Source organism: Microchirus variegatus (genome assembly GCF_963457635.1).
Source record: "Microchirus variegatus genome assembly, chromosome: 3".
NCBI lineage: Eukaryota > Metazoa > Chordata > Actinopteri > Pleuronectiformes > Soleidae > Microchirus > Microchirus variegatus.
Genome location: NC_139804.1, coordinates 12,521,071 through 12,534,789, shown reverse-complemented (window position 1 = coordinate 12,534,789; position 13,719 = coordinate 12,521,071). Strand labels below are relative to the sequence as shown.

The 13,719-nt window shown below is 38.8% G+C and overlaps 1 protein-coding gene across 1 annotated transcript in view; it reads left to right on the top strand.

Moving 5' to 3' along the window:
• The window catches only part of galnt16 (UDP-N-acetyl-alpha-D-galactosamine:polypeptide N-acetylgalactosaminyltransferase 16), a gene marked incomplete at both ends in the record, with an annotated part of 44,923 nt that extends 32,800 nt beyond the window's left edge, over positions 1 to 12,123 (top strand). Inside the window, 6 exons of the mRNA XM_083886825.1 lie at positions 1,323 to 1,449; positions 3,754 to 3,846; positions 5,171 to 5,254; positions 5,698 to 5,824; positions 8,074 to 8,190; positions 11,980 to 12,123. Of these exons, the coding sequence (XP_083742951.1) occupies positions 1,323 to 1,449; positions 3,754 to 3,846; positions 5,171 to 5,254; positions 5,698 to 5,824; positions 8,074 to 8,190; positions 11,980 to 12,123 (692 nt within the window). The remainder of the gene's footprint in view (positions 1 to 1,322; positions 1,450 to 3,753; positions 3,847 to 5,170; positions 5,255 to 5,697; positions 5,825 to 8,073; positions 8,191 to 11,979) is intronic.
• Between the last annotated feature and the right edge of the window lie 1,596 nt (positions 12,124 to 13,719).

The following is a 13,719-nucleotide window of genomic DNA, read 5'->3' as shown; positions in this document are numbered from 1 at the left end:
GTACATATTTTTAATTTATTTTGATGAGTGTTCATTTTATCCATTTGTATTAATGGTATTTTATTTGCATTTTACCTATTTTATTAGTAGTATTTTATTTTATTTCATTTATAACTTTTTATATTCTTAGCCTATATAGTTTTTATGATTTTATTCCATATATCCACTAGTTGTAGGTTTTTATTCAGTGTCTCCAGTGTTTCCTCAGTGGGAGCCCAGCCGCGCTGGGGCTGCGATTGCTGCTGGCTGGGATGTCTCTAACTTGTGTCCTGTGGTGGGGGGTCTATGATAGTGCTTCACTGCTGTGGGCCCCTCACTGGCTTGTGGCTAGGTGGGCGCCTGGGTGGAGGCGTCCTGGCCTCGGGCCATGAGTGGCCCCCTCTTGTCAGAACAGGCTACTTCTTGTCAAAACAGCCTAAGGCACATGTGTCAAACTCGTGGCCCGTGAGTGATTAATTGGTCTTAAAAATCTGTGTTAAAATAGGTCTATGCTGCTTTGAGGTTTGCGTTGGCCATAAACTACATTTCCCGCCACTAGATCGCAGTGTATCTTGTGACGAGTGAGATTGAGATTGAGACTGTGATCGCAGCAGAATGTGTTCACAAAAGCCACAACCAAAAATCATGCAGCAGTGAAATCTAGCTTTATTGTGGCTGAAGAAATCACTCGTGCTTCAAAGTCTTATTCTGAGGGTGTGTTTTTGAAGCAGTACATGCTGAAGGTGTGTGAGCAGCTCTGCCCTGACCAGATACAGACTTTTAAAACTGTTAGTTTGTCAAGAAACACCATCACGGACCGGGTTACATCTATAATGCATAATATTCGTGACATGAATAAGTAATAAATACAGAAAGTTATTTAGCAATATGTTACGGAGTAGTTACCTTTGTTTTACATTATATTTGGTTACATTTAGTTACATTTATTCTGTGTGACAGTTACATCTGGCCCTTTGAGGGTAACCATTATGCTGATGTGGCCCTCAGTGAAAATGAGTTTGACACCCCTGACCTAAGGCTTGTCAAAAACCGGCTACTTCCTGTCAAAAATAAGCTATTTCCTGCCAAAAACAGGTTACTTCCTATTAGGTTGGGGAACCAGAACTGGTGTCGGGCCCATGATTCATCTGTATTCTGCCTACAACATAATATGTTATGTCTTTTCTTCTCCTCGATTGACATACTTATCAAGTGACCTCACCAGAAATAAAATGCAATTTTGTGGAGGCTTTTAGCTTATTATTTCTTACTAGAAAAATATTATAACAGAACATCAGAACATGATCATGTGTCTGACCCCACGTGTGTGTGTCGTCCTGCAGAGCTTTCTTTCCGGGTGTGGATGTGTGGAGGCAGTCTGGAGATTCTTCCCTGTAGCCGCGTGGGTCACGTGTTTAGGAAACGACATCCGTACGACTTCCCAGATGGAAACGCTCTCACCTACATAAAGTGAGTGGGTTGATTTGTCCTCCACACCCTGACATCTGTCTCTACACCGAACACAAACACTCCTCCTACTCTTCTGCTAATCTTTAGTAAGTAAGTAAAATAAAAGTCGCTGAGTCAGTGTAAATATAATCATTTAACAGCTGCTTTAAAATCCTGAGTGTCATGTTTTTGCAACACAGTTCAGTGTGAAGTTAAGAGAACATTTCACTTACTGTAACTCCCGTTGCTTCATATAACATAATTTAAAAACTGCCAGAGCGGGTGTGCTGAATATGTCACTTCCGAGTATTGGCCAATCACAAGACAGTTGGGAAGGCTCTACGCTGGCTGGCCAATCACAACACACTCTGTCTTCTGTGTGTGAGATTTATGTCTGAAATATCGCGGCTGAGGACAGCATTAGAAAAGAGGATTTCTATCGGCCCGTTTACAGCAACGAGGAGGTTTTTGACCATAAAAACAAGTTAATGTATGTAAGTAGACCTCCATAACTAACATATATGTGTAACAGGACCACTCTATGTGAGCTTTAACAGGAATATATGGAGTCTATGTGTTTTCTTGTAGTTGAGCAGTTATTTTGTCATAGTTACGTCATAGGCCATTCACAGTGTTGAGAAGATTACTTTGGAAATGTAATTGGTTACAAGTTACCCTGTTGAAAATGTAATAGTAGTGTAATTATTTCAATTACTTTCTCAAAGTAATGTAACTAATTACATTTGATTACATTTTGATTACTTTTCTTAATTTTGAATGAAATCTCTCAACTGTTAACCATTTTCACATTTTAAGACCTATAGTGTGATAAACCTTTCAGCAGTACTTAAGACTATATAAAAACAACATAATAAAAGACTCCAGCAGACTGAACTTCTGTTAGTTTTTTTTGTACTGTGAAGGAGGCTCACTTCCTCACTAAATGGAGCGACAATGGGCTGATTTCAGCCAAGAGGAACAGGTTGTTTTAATGGAGAGAGTATGAGCGATACAAAAAAGCCTCAAGCAACAGTGTTGCTGCAAATATGACAAGAGGCTGATTTTAATTTCTGACAGATCTACATTGAGCTGCTTTTAAATATGAACCTTTAGAGCAACAACAACAACTGTTGTTTTAAACTGTGTTTTATATTGTTTTCATATATTTCACTGATCACAATTATAAAATGCCAGTCTGTGTTTTATTCAAAGCGAGGCTGGGTGTGCGTATGAAAATAGGTAACGGTGGGTTTTTAGGTGCTGTAGCTACAAGCAAATCTCATGTTGTCTCTGTACAAAGACCTTTTTAAATGTGAGAAAACGTTTGGGCAACACATAACAGGCGAAACATTTAATTTATTCATGGCCACATTAAGTTAAATTAAATTTAAATTAACTTCTTTCAGTGGTGACTGTATATAAAGGTAAACAGGCTGTAGCCTAATAAATGACCTCCTGACGCTGAGCAGCTGAACATCTGTAGGCGGACACGCTCACAGAGAAAGTAAACGGCAGCGGATCAGCGCGATCTCTCCCTCCGTACAAATGCTCCGTTCTGATCCAGCTCCACTGGACTTTGGTGACGCCAGCTGTAAATGAGTTAAATAGTGAAACAGCGGCGCTTTTATAGCCGATTTTATGATTGATTGAAATTTCCAAAAGCAACTGTAATTTAATTACATATTTTCTCCCAGTAATGTAACTGATTACAATTACGTACATTTTGTAATTAAATTACGTAAAGTCGTTACATGTAATTCGTTACTCCCCAACACTGGCCGTTCATTATTAACTGATTACTAAATGAACTGCATTTTCTTTGAATGTTTAGCTTATTTATATTTAAACTTTTTCTGATTTATTGGCCTCTTGATTTTTGAATGAACCAACACATTTGAAGATGAGGTTGAGGAAACTCTAATCAACATTTTACACCTTTTTTGGACGTTTTATGGATCAAAACAATCTATTTTATCAATAAAATGTCAGCATATGAATTCATTTTCATTGCTCTAGTGTTAACCCCTTTAGGTTTTATGCTTCATACTTTCAGTTTGTGTCCACATTTGACAGTTGGCATACAGTTTATAAAGTGATCTTATAAAGCATATTGTGTAAAACAAACTTTAACAATTGCATTCTTTTAAGACGGTGTTTCTGTGTTTCCAAAAATTCCATCACATTTGTCCTCACACCTAGAATTAGAGTTTTGATGATATGGTTGTTGTCTAACGGCTCCTGTGTCATTAGGCTTGTCTGCAGGAATGCCAGCAGCTTTGTCATTAAAGTCTCTGAGCAGGTGTATGTGTGTCTGTGTCTGTGCAGGAACACGCGGCGGACTGCTGAGGTCTGGATGGACGAGTTTAAACAGTACTACTACACCGCCAGGCCGTCGGCCCAGGGCAAGGCCTATGGAAGGTTTGTCTGTTACACTGTCATCCTCTTTAGCGCAATGTGCAAAGCTTCTTCATTCCCATTGGAATTTCCAACTCCATGGTTTACATTGATGCAAAATTAAAGGATCAGATTATGTACATGTTTACAGTGATGTCTAATGGCAGTTTTCCACAACACTACAGTGGTCCTGAGGTGCAAACCACAAAACACAAACTCAAAACAAAAAGCACAAACGCAAATCACAAAATGTGAAATGTGATGTCAGACTTCTACAAAATGGCAGGCGAGAACCCAAACACACGACACACCAGACGGAGACAGAGCAGTTCAGATGTAACAATGCAGTATTTATTCGGAAGGCAGAGTTCAAACCAGGAAGTCAGTCCACGTGGCGACCAAATCCGATAAGAGGCAGGCAAAACGGGAAGGTCCACAGGTCAGAAGCAGGTTCAGGCAATATCAAGAGCAGAGAGAAAACAACATTGGACTACTAGGGATGATGCTAGACATTCTGGCAGAGGGGAACTGGCTGGTATATATGAGAGCAGAGTGATTAGCTGATGAGGGACAGGCGTGTGAAAGGGGGTGGAGCAGATCAGGTGACTGGGAGTGGCAGGTGGAATGACAGGAGAGTTAGTGATCATGATTAAACAGACAATAAAATGTTATTATTCAGGTTGAAACTGTGACATGTGATTTGCGTTTGTGTATTGTGATTTGCGTTTGTGTTTTGCGTTTGTGTATTGTGATATGTGTTTGTGTTTTGCACCCCAAAGTAACAATACAGTTGTAGCTCGGCCTCCAAGCGAGCTGAGCTGATACTAAAATGTGACGTCAACAGACTGCCGGACACTGATAGGTCAGAGAGTATCGTCAGTGGAAGAGTCATGAGCATGATGCCTAACACAAGAATGAAACTAAACAATCAGTTCAAAAAGACTCAGAAATCCTGAAATCTCTAACATTTAGCAAGAAAATGTCTAAAATCAATATTACTAGGGCAGTCTGGTATGTTTATGACAGCACTGCTGAAAGCCGGCGATCATGAGCCGAATCACAACCCGTTCAGTCGTATTTCAGTTCAGTGACATGCAGGAAGTACTGAACTCATCTTTTTAACAATATTCGGTGAATGATTCAGTACACCGAAAACAACTGCTTTGTTCGTCATATTTTTGTGTGTTTGTGTTTTATACGTTTGTCACATATAAAACAACGTCACCTCAACAGATTTGATATCCATATCCTCTTACACAGATTGAACTTTGACATGTCTTTGTCTCTCATTTTGTCTCCCATGCATCCCTCTTCTTTACTTTAATTTTCTTTTCTTTTGTTCATGCAGCATCACTGACCGTCTGACTCTGCGGCGAAAGCTGAACTGCAAACCTTTCCGCTGGTACATGGAGAACATCTACCCTGAGCTGAGGTAACGACTCCAAACTGACACATTACAGTTAAGTCATGTGATACAGAGAAATGTGTTCTTGTTCTGGAGGTGGCAAGAACAAGACAAACCCAACAAAAACTTAAAATAACACATATTTTCTATAATCTATAACCATCAGTTAATTTGAAATGTAAAGTGATTGGAGACACGTTTCTGTCTCACTAAAGCTGTTTTTAGACATGAACTTTGGTAAATGTCAAAAAATTTGGTTCCCAGACATTTTTTAAAAATTTGGCACAAAAACAAGCTTACAGCCCTTTGGGGCAAAATAACCCTGATGTTCTGAAGCAGGGATCTAAATATCTAAATATATCTGATTTGGATGAGAATCTCTGAGTGAATCCTCAAAATATCACATATACTGTATCCACTGTGTGGCTTCTCTCCAAATAACTGTGTTTTCCCTCCTCCTCGTCCCTCAGGGTTCCTCAACAGGAAGCTGTGTCCAGTATTATGAAACAAGGTGGTTTGTGTCTGGAGACTCGCGGGGCCGACGTGCTGACGCTGGCTGAGTGCAGGGTCATTGGAGGCAACAGGCCGCAATCACAGGTCAGAGATCTCTGGACGCTGTGGCTCTTCCATCCATCCATCTTCTACCGCTTTATCCTCCAAATGAGGGTTGCAGGGGGGGTGCTGAGCCAGTCTCAGCTGACAGAGGGTGAAAGGCAGCATCCTGGACAGATCACCAGTCCATCACAGGGACACATAGGCCGTTTCTCAATATCCATACTTGTGCGTACTTGTCCGTACTTGCGTACTCCCATACTTGTGAAAACGTCATCAGCCTCAGTCCAAGTTCTGTTGCATTTCTCAAGAACGCGAGCAGCGAGTACGGTTCTCATACCCGGAAGTGTTCTCGCTCCGCCCATTTTACCAAGTATGCATCGGGTGGTGACTTGAGCGTACTTGGGAAAGCCATATATCCCAGAATGCATTTCGGCAGAACATAGCAGGATAAAATACTAATTTAAACCTGAAATAAATTTTTGTCTGTGTCCCGGAACGCAGTTTTGAAATCATTTGAGGCAAGAAATTAGCCATTTAGAATCCAAACATGTGGTTTGTGTAATAAGATATGACTTATGACTTATTGTAACTTTGAATTTAAGATTTATATTAAAGTCGCACTGTCATTGTATATGTATTTACATATAATGGACACATTTTATAGTGTATAAAATATTTAAAATGTGAAAATAACAACAATATATGTATTTATTAAAAGTATTTTATATGTGCATTCATCAACACTGTAGGTGGCGGTAATGAGGCTTAAGTGCTTCGCGCCACCCGCCATTCAAACAGTAGAACAAGGAAGTACACCACTGTTCCAATTGAAGAAACGTGCTCGTGTACTCCCGTGCTTGGCAAGTATGTACTTCAGTCGTACTTCTCAAGTATGTACTTTCCAAGGAAGCAAGTACATACTGGCATACTTGGGTATTGAGAAACGGCCATAGACTCTCATAGACACTCTTACACTCACACACTCACACCTATGGTCAATTTAGAGCAGGGGTCTCAATCCAATTCTCCAGCTTCCTCCCACAGTCCAAAAACATGCGATATGGGGATTAGGTGAATGGGTCACTCTAAATTGGTAGGTGTGAGAGTGTGTGAGTGAATGGTTGTTTGTCTCTATATGTGACCCTGTGATGGACTGGTGAACTGTCCAGGGTGTACCCCGCCTATCGCCCTATGTTAGCTGAGATAGGCACAGCACCCCTCGCGACCCTCCAATGGAGGATAAACCGGTGGATGGATCGATGGTTAAAAAATTAAAGTGTTTGTTTTGATATGGAACAATAAAAAAAGTTTACAATATAAATGTATTTATGCTGCAAAATGAATCTATTAATTAAAAAAAAAAAACTGAAATAAGTTCATAAGTGATCGGCCACATGAAATTGATTGGGGGACCGGGTGTGGCCCGCAGAGATCTCTGATTTGAAGTGTTTTTTGGATTGTGGGAGGAGACGGGAGAGGAAGTGAGTTATTAGGCTTGAACAGTGGTGGCTAACTGGTAGGGCGAGTTGTATTTCAACTGGAAGCTTGTGGGTTCCGTTCCTGGCTCTTCTAGTCTATGTGTGTCCTTGAGCAAGACACTGAATCCCATGTTGTAGTGTGTGAATGAATATGAAAGACGTGTGAATGGCTGAATGGCAGACCTGTAGTGTAAAGCAGCTCATCAAGATTAGAAAAGCTCCACATAAATACCAACTCTTCTTCTGATTTTGTTTGGTAGTAACGAGTAACAAAGATAGTTAGGGGAAATGTCGTGGATTAACAGTGAAAGTTACTAGAAGTATTAATAACAAAGTACAGATGTATGTCCAATTATAACAAATGTATTGTTTCAGGTAATTATAAACATATAATCAATATTTGAGATGTGTTGAACACAATTTGACTGAAATGCTAATCCGAAATAATTTATTGTTTTTTCTAAGACTAAATAGGTGACAAAATGAACACTAATGCTGCATACAGGAAGTGGTCTGTTTTATCTTATTACAGATGGAGGCAACAGCAACATTGCGTTGACTGAAGACACAAAGAAAATGTCCAAGAACATTTTTTAGAAGTTTTAGACATGCTCATTCAGCAATTTGACGGAATAAACACTTCTTGTCTTCCCCGCCTGCCCCTGCACTGCTGCTGTATGCACACAAATGCTCCCTCAGCTTGTTTTCAGATGAAGGATGCAGCATGTTTCATTGTTTCTGTTCACAAAGAGCCACACATGAGCCTTAAAATGATGATGATGATGATGATGATGAGTATTATGTGTTCTGCAGAAATGGGAGCTCATAGAGCCACTGATCCGACAGCAGGACCTCTGCTTGGCCATTTCTTCCTTCACATCAGGGTCAAAGGTCAAGATGGAGCCCTGCAATACAAAAGAGCCCAGACAGGTAAGAAGACAAAAAATATATAGACCCTTACCCTTAGTTTTTAGTTAAAGGGCCAATTCCAATTCCTATCTTAACCCTCAATCTTAACCCACAAGCTCAACCCTTATCTTAACTGGTCCTCAAAACCAAGTGTTGAGGGTTATTTTGTCACTTAGAAATGGGACACCCCTTAAAACCAGATACGTCTTCAGACTGCGGGGGGCAGAATAACGTGAAAGCTGCGTCCAGTCTGTCAACTCCAAAAACGAAGAAGAAGAACACATTTACGTCAGGATTATTTATTTATTATATTATTTCAGTCAAGTTATTAGGTTGTCAGTTAGTTATAAGATGATACTCATACAAATACCACAACCACGGACATATTCAGCTGACAGTTACCACACACCACGGCTTATTAAAAAGTAAACCATTGCAAACGATCGCGTGTCCGCACCGGCCGGCTATTGACAAAAGATCGTAAAATAAAAATAAATGTTACGCAACAATGACGTCAGTAATCCATAATATGGGCCTAAACTAAGATAATACAATGGTTTTCATCATTTTTATATCTCTATTAACAAAGAAAATACTTAATTTGTATCGCACTCGCTTCGCTACTTTCGACGCAATCTTTCTTATGTGAAAACACGCAATGCATTCTGGGTAGCCCTTGCTCCCAAGGGTGGTCTCGGAAAATCTCAATATTGAGGGCGAAAGCCAAAGAGTGGGTTTTGAGATACGTTTTAAAAGTGAAGGGGCATGTCTAAGACCGATTTTCAGACCTCTATGACTTTATGTTTTAAGAAACCTGAATAAAGTAAAGAAATATTGTTCCACGCAACAGAAAAGACTCTGTCCCCTCTGAGTTTAAGTTAAAGATTTATAAACAAATAAAATATTTTAAAGTGGAGTGAAATCCAAAATGGGTGCTATGTGCTCTTTCTTTCGTATATGCTAAAGGTTAAAAGATGCGCAGCAGCATTTTGAACAAGCTGGAGAAATGTGTGAGGTGATGACATGAGCTCACAAAAAGAAGAATTCAGACTTTTCCTTCCACTATCAGTCATGTGAACAGCGAGCGTTAGTTTTTCCAAAAGGTTCTTTTCATGTTTGGAATGAAGACGTGAATTCATTGAATCTGCTCCTCAGTAAGAGCCTGACTGAGACAGATGATGATGATGAAGAGCAGGTTCAATCACTTCATAACTCTAATGTTATCTCATGTGAATTCATTTTGGCTGCTTGGGTGAGTGAGTTGTGACATATACTGTATACTGCTTCTATCTGGTGGAGTTCTTTCTAAGCATGTTCCTCTATTGTAAGTTGCTTTGGATAAAAGTATCTGCTAAATGCTTTAATGTAACTATGAATATGACACCTGTCCTAAGTAGAGTTGGGTATGTTTTATCATTAAATTAGACTACACTTTATCAACAGTTATACCCATTTTATTAATTTTGAGAGACATTTCTCTGTTTAATCCACATTTTCCTTAGATCCTGGTATAATTGCTCATTTTTGAAAGTTTGGCCATGAAATACTTTGTTTCAAGACTGAAATAACAAACAAACACACATAGTGGTGGGTGTATCCAGCTTCCAAAATGGTGGCTTTGATTTCCTTCTTTGAATTGTAACACTTGCGTACATTTTCACACGTTTACACTCCCTTCAGCAGGATTTTTAAGATTAACCCCTACACTCACCTCCCCACTTTGATACGCCTCCGTATGGCTCAAAAATCTGCTTACTGTGTAATCAGTAATTATTATTTAGAATTATTAAACATCACAGTGCTTTTTGTCTGTACCCTTCTTAACTGACTTAGCTAGTTATAGGGTTTATTTTCTCTTTCATAAACAGTATAGTGGGTTATACGTATGCATATGTGCGTGTATATATGGTTTAATAACGATTCAGAATGCTACTATTTAATACTCTAACCACCATATAAATGTGTCTTAATGCATGAGAAAAAACAATGTTTTTAAACGATTTGTCATTAAATGTTCAAACACATTTACTTGTTGTTTAGTAAATGTTCCATTTACTAAAATGGAACATTTTCCTGTAAAACTTATACCAAAGAACAAGCAAAAAACGTCATACGTAACATAACAAACTTTTTTCCAACTTTTAAGTTTTTCCAAGTGAGGAGAATTGTCTAAGGGTACTGAAAAAACTATATTAATTTTTCCTATGTTCTTGCTTGTTACCAAGTGCATCAGTTTAGTTTAGTTTAATGCCTTGCTTTTCAAATACAGGTGGTATAAACGTTCTACTGTATACTGTATATACCAGAGTATGTGATCAGATCCTGTGATCATGTTTATAATTTCTCTCTTACTGCTCTTTTTTGTAGTGTAAAAACTGATTCTTAATAAGATGTGTTTCCCTGTATTTCCATGCAGTAGTTGGTATATGGAACAATAATACAACAATATAAAGTATACAATGTGCGCTGGTTTAACAAATCTTTAGTCCTGGGTAGGATTGCTATTGATTGTGACATTTATACGGTGGCCCTGAGGTGCAAAAACACAAGCGCAAATCACAAAAACACAAATGCGAAACAAAAAACACTAACACAAAAGCAGAAAACACAAAAACATTAACTAAATTTGTGTTTTATGGTTTGCGTTTGTGTTTTGCACCTCAGGGCCACCGTACAATTATGATCAAGAAGAACATCGAGACTTCTTGATCGTAAATGATCATAAACTTTTTGTTACACACTTTCTGTTGCCACATTCTTTATCTTTTATTCCAAACATGATTTCCAAAGATGATATACATTTCTGGTATTTAAAGGCAACTTATTTAAATCAAACTTTTTTTTATATTTTGTGTGTAAATGTTTGTATCATCCACAAACAAAATACTATTGATGCATTTTGACACTTTGCAAAGGTTGTTTACAGATACAGAATAAACAGTTTAGGCCCAAAATAGAACCCTGAGGAACACCACAGCTTATTTTCAAATGTTTAACTCTTTAACACCAAGCATATCTCCGACGACACGTTCACGCAAGCGCACTTTGCATAACCGTAAAAAATACAACGGTTTCTGAAACAGCGTACTTGTCGCCAGAAAGGGAAAAATATATATTTTTTTAATTTTAAACATGTGTTATACTGTTCAAATTTCAAATTTATCACACACAATCTGGTGTTCATGTATTACTACTACTACTAACTTTTAGTTTTTCTTCATTTTAAATTGTTAATACACTATTTTAACATGCAGCAATTGTAAATAAGTGCCAGATATTCAAAGTTATTCTGGAAAAATGTGCAAAAGCACTTAGTCACAGGTCATTTTCTGGCCCTTTTATGGTTAAAATAAGCAAAAAATTCCAGACAGACGTTTTAGGACTGAGGTGTTAAAGGGTTAAATACAACGAATAAATAAATAATGCAGAATAAACATACAAAATAACAACATAATAAAATACAGAATATAATATGTTGTATACAAATATATATTTGATATTTAAAAGTTAAAAAGACATTCTTTTGATTTCCACCACAGCAACATTTTATCAGCAGGTACAAATAGTTACTGTCTGTTGTGTGATGGCAGGCTGCCCTGAAGTGCATCAGGCCGTTGGATGATTTTTCCACTGTGAGAGCAGCGGATCAATCATTCATGTGATTACTGTAATCCAGGTCTGACTCAGTCCATTGCTCACCACTAACACAAACCAGCTGGTCTCATACACATCGTTTACGACATTGTCAGGGCATTCACTTAGATATTAATCACCCTCTCTTTCTTTGTTTTTGTCTTTCTCTCTCTGCAGAAGTGGAAGCCAAAAGGTCCAGCCCTGCAGCACATGGTCAGCGGCCTCTGTCTGGACAGTCAGGCCTTGACAGGACCTCTTGTCATCTCCCAGTGTCGCCCCCAGATGGCTAGCCAGACCTGGGAGCCACAGATTATCCCCTGAGCCACATGATAGCTGATGTAGCAGAGGGAGGGAGAGTGTGTGTGTGTGTGTGTGTGTGTGTGTGTGTGTGTGTGTGTGTGTGTGTGTGTGTGTGTGTGTGTGTGTGTGTGTGTGTGTGTGTGTGTGTGTGTGTGTGTGGGGAGGGGGGGGGGGGCAGCCTTGAGATGGACTCAGAGGATCAGCACATCTGCACACTGTCTCGCCTTGTTGAGGGTGTGAACGGACTGAGAACTGTACTTTTGTGACGTCCCGCTCGCTGTGACTGGAAACGTCACACAGCCACATTCAAAAACACACACAGCCTTTTTTTCCCCCCTGTACAGTGCGTCATCCTTACAGGATGCTGCAGCTCTTGTGTGTAATCTAAAGGCGCTCTTCCATTATGCTCTTATAGCCCTACTCGGCTCTACTCAGCTTTGGTATCTGACACTACATAGCACCGACTCAACATGGGCGGGATCGTCATAGCACGGCTGCCCGAAACTGCCGTGATGTCATTTTTATACACAGTTTATTGCTGTTTTTGGTGGGTTTGACTCTTGTGTCAAAAGGTGTCAGGTTTCAGATACTATTGTTAATGGAAAAGCTAAAAAAAAAAAAGATTAGAGATGAGCCAAGCTGAGCCGTGCTAGAACTGTATAAAGGAAAAGCTCCATAAAAATATCAAAAACATTCAGACCTGGTACTAACACCTGTCCTAAGTAGAACTTACTTACTTGGTAAATGGTGTGTGTGTGTGTGTGTGTGTGTGTGTGTGTGTGTGTGTGTGTGTGTGTGTGTGTGTGTGTGTGTGTGTGTGTGTGTGTGTGTGTGTGTGTGTGTGTGTGTGTGTGCGTGTGTGCGTGTGCGCGTGTACCTGGTTTTCCTTATGACCTAAATCTGTTTACACAGTCACATTATGGAGACTTGTCTTCCAAGGTTATTATAGTTTATGAAAACTAACGAAATAACGAAAAACTAAAATTGAAAAAACATTTCCATTAACTGAAATAAAAATTTAAAATAAAAGTTCCCAAAATAAATAAAATAACTGAAACTGAATTGTGTGTTTGCAAAACCAACTAATATTGTAGAGAAAATGTGCTTAGTTTTCGTCTTTGTAAATTAATTTCATTCATAATCCTTTTGGGTTCATATGACGTGTGAGTCCATTTAAAAAGGATGTATTTGAGAAACAATACATATTATCACCCTTTTGAATCTTGCACCTGACAAATACTCTAATACTAACACTCAAACTAATAAAAACTAAACCAAAAAAGCATTTACAAAAAAGAAAAACTAGCAAACCTGCTCTAAAAAATAATTAAAATGAACTAATTAAAAAAAATAAAAAAAATCTAATGAAATTCCCACATTTCAAAAATCCAAAACTATTATAACCTTGTTGTCTTCCTTCTGGAGACAAAAATCAATACATAACATATTACTACATTTTAAGGTGAATACATGTTTTAAAGTTAGGCTGAGGTCAGGGTAAGGTTTAGGTTAGGGTTAAGTAATTATGGTTAGTCAATGCAATGTCCTCTGAAGTCATGGAAACCAGTGTGTGTGTGTGCGTGTGTGTGTATCTTGCTCAGGGGCACACCAACCCTT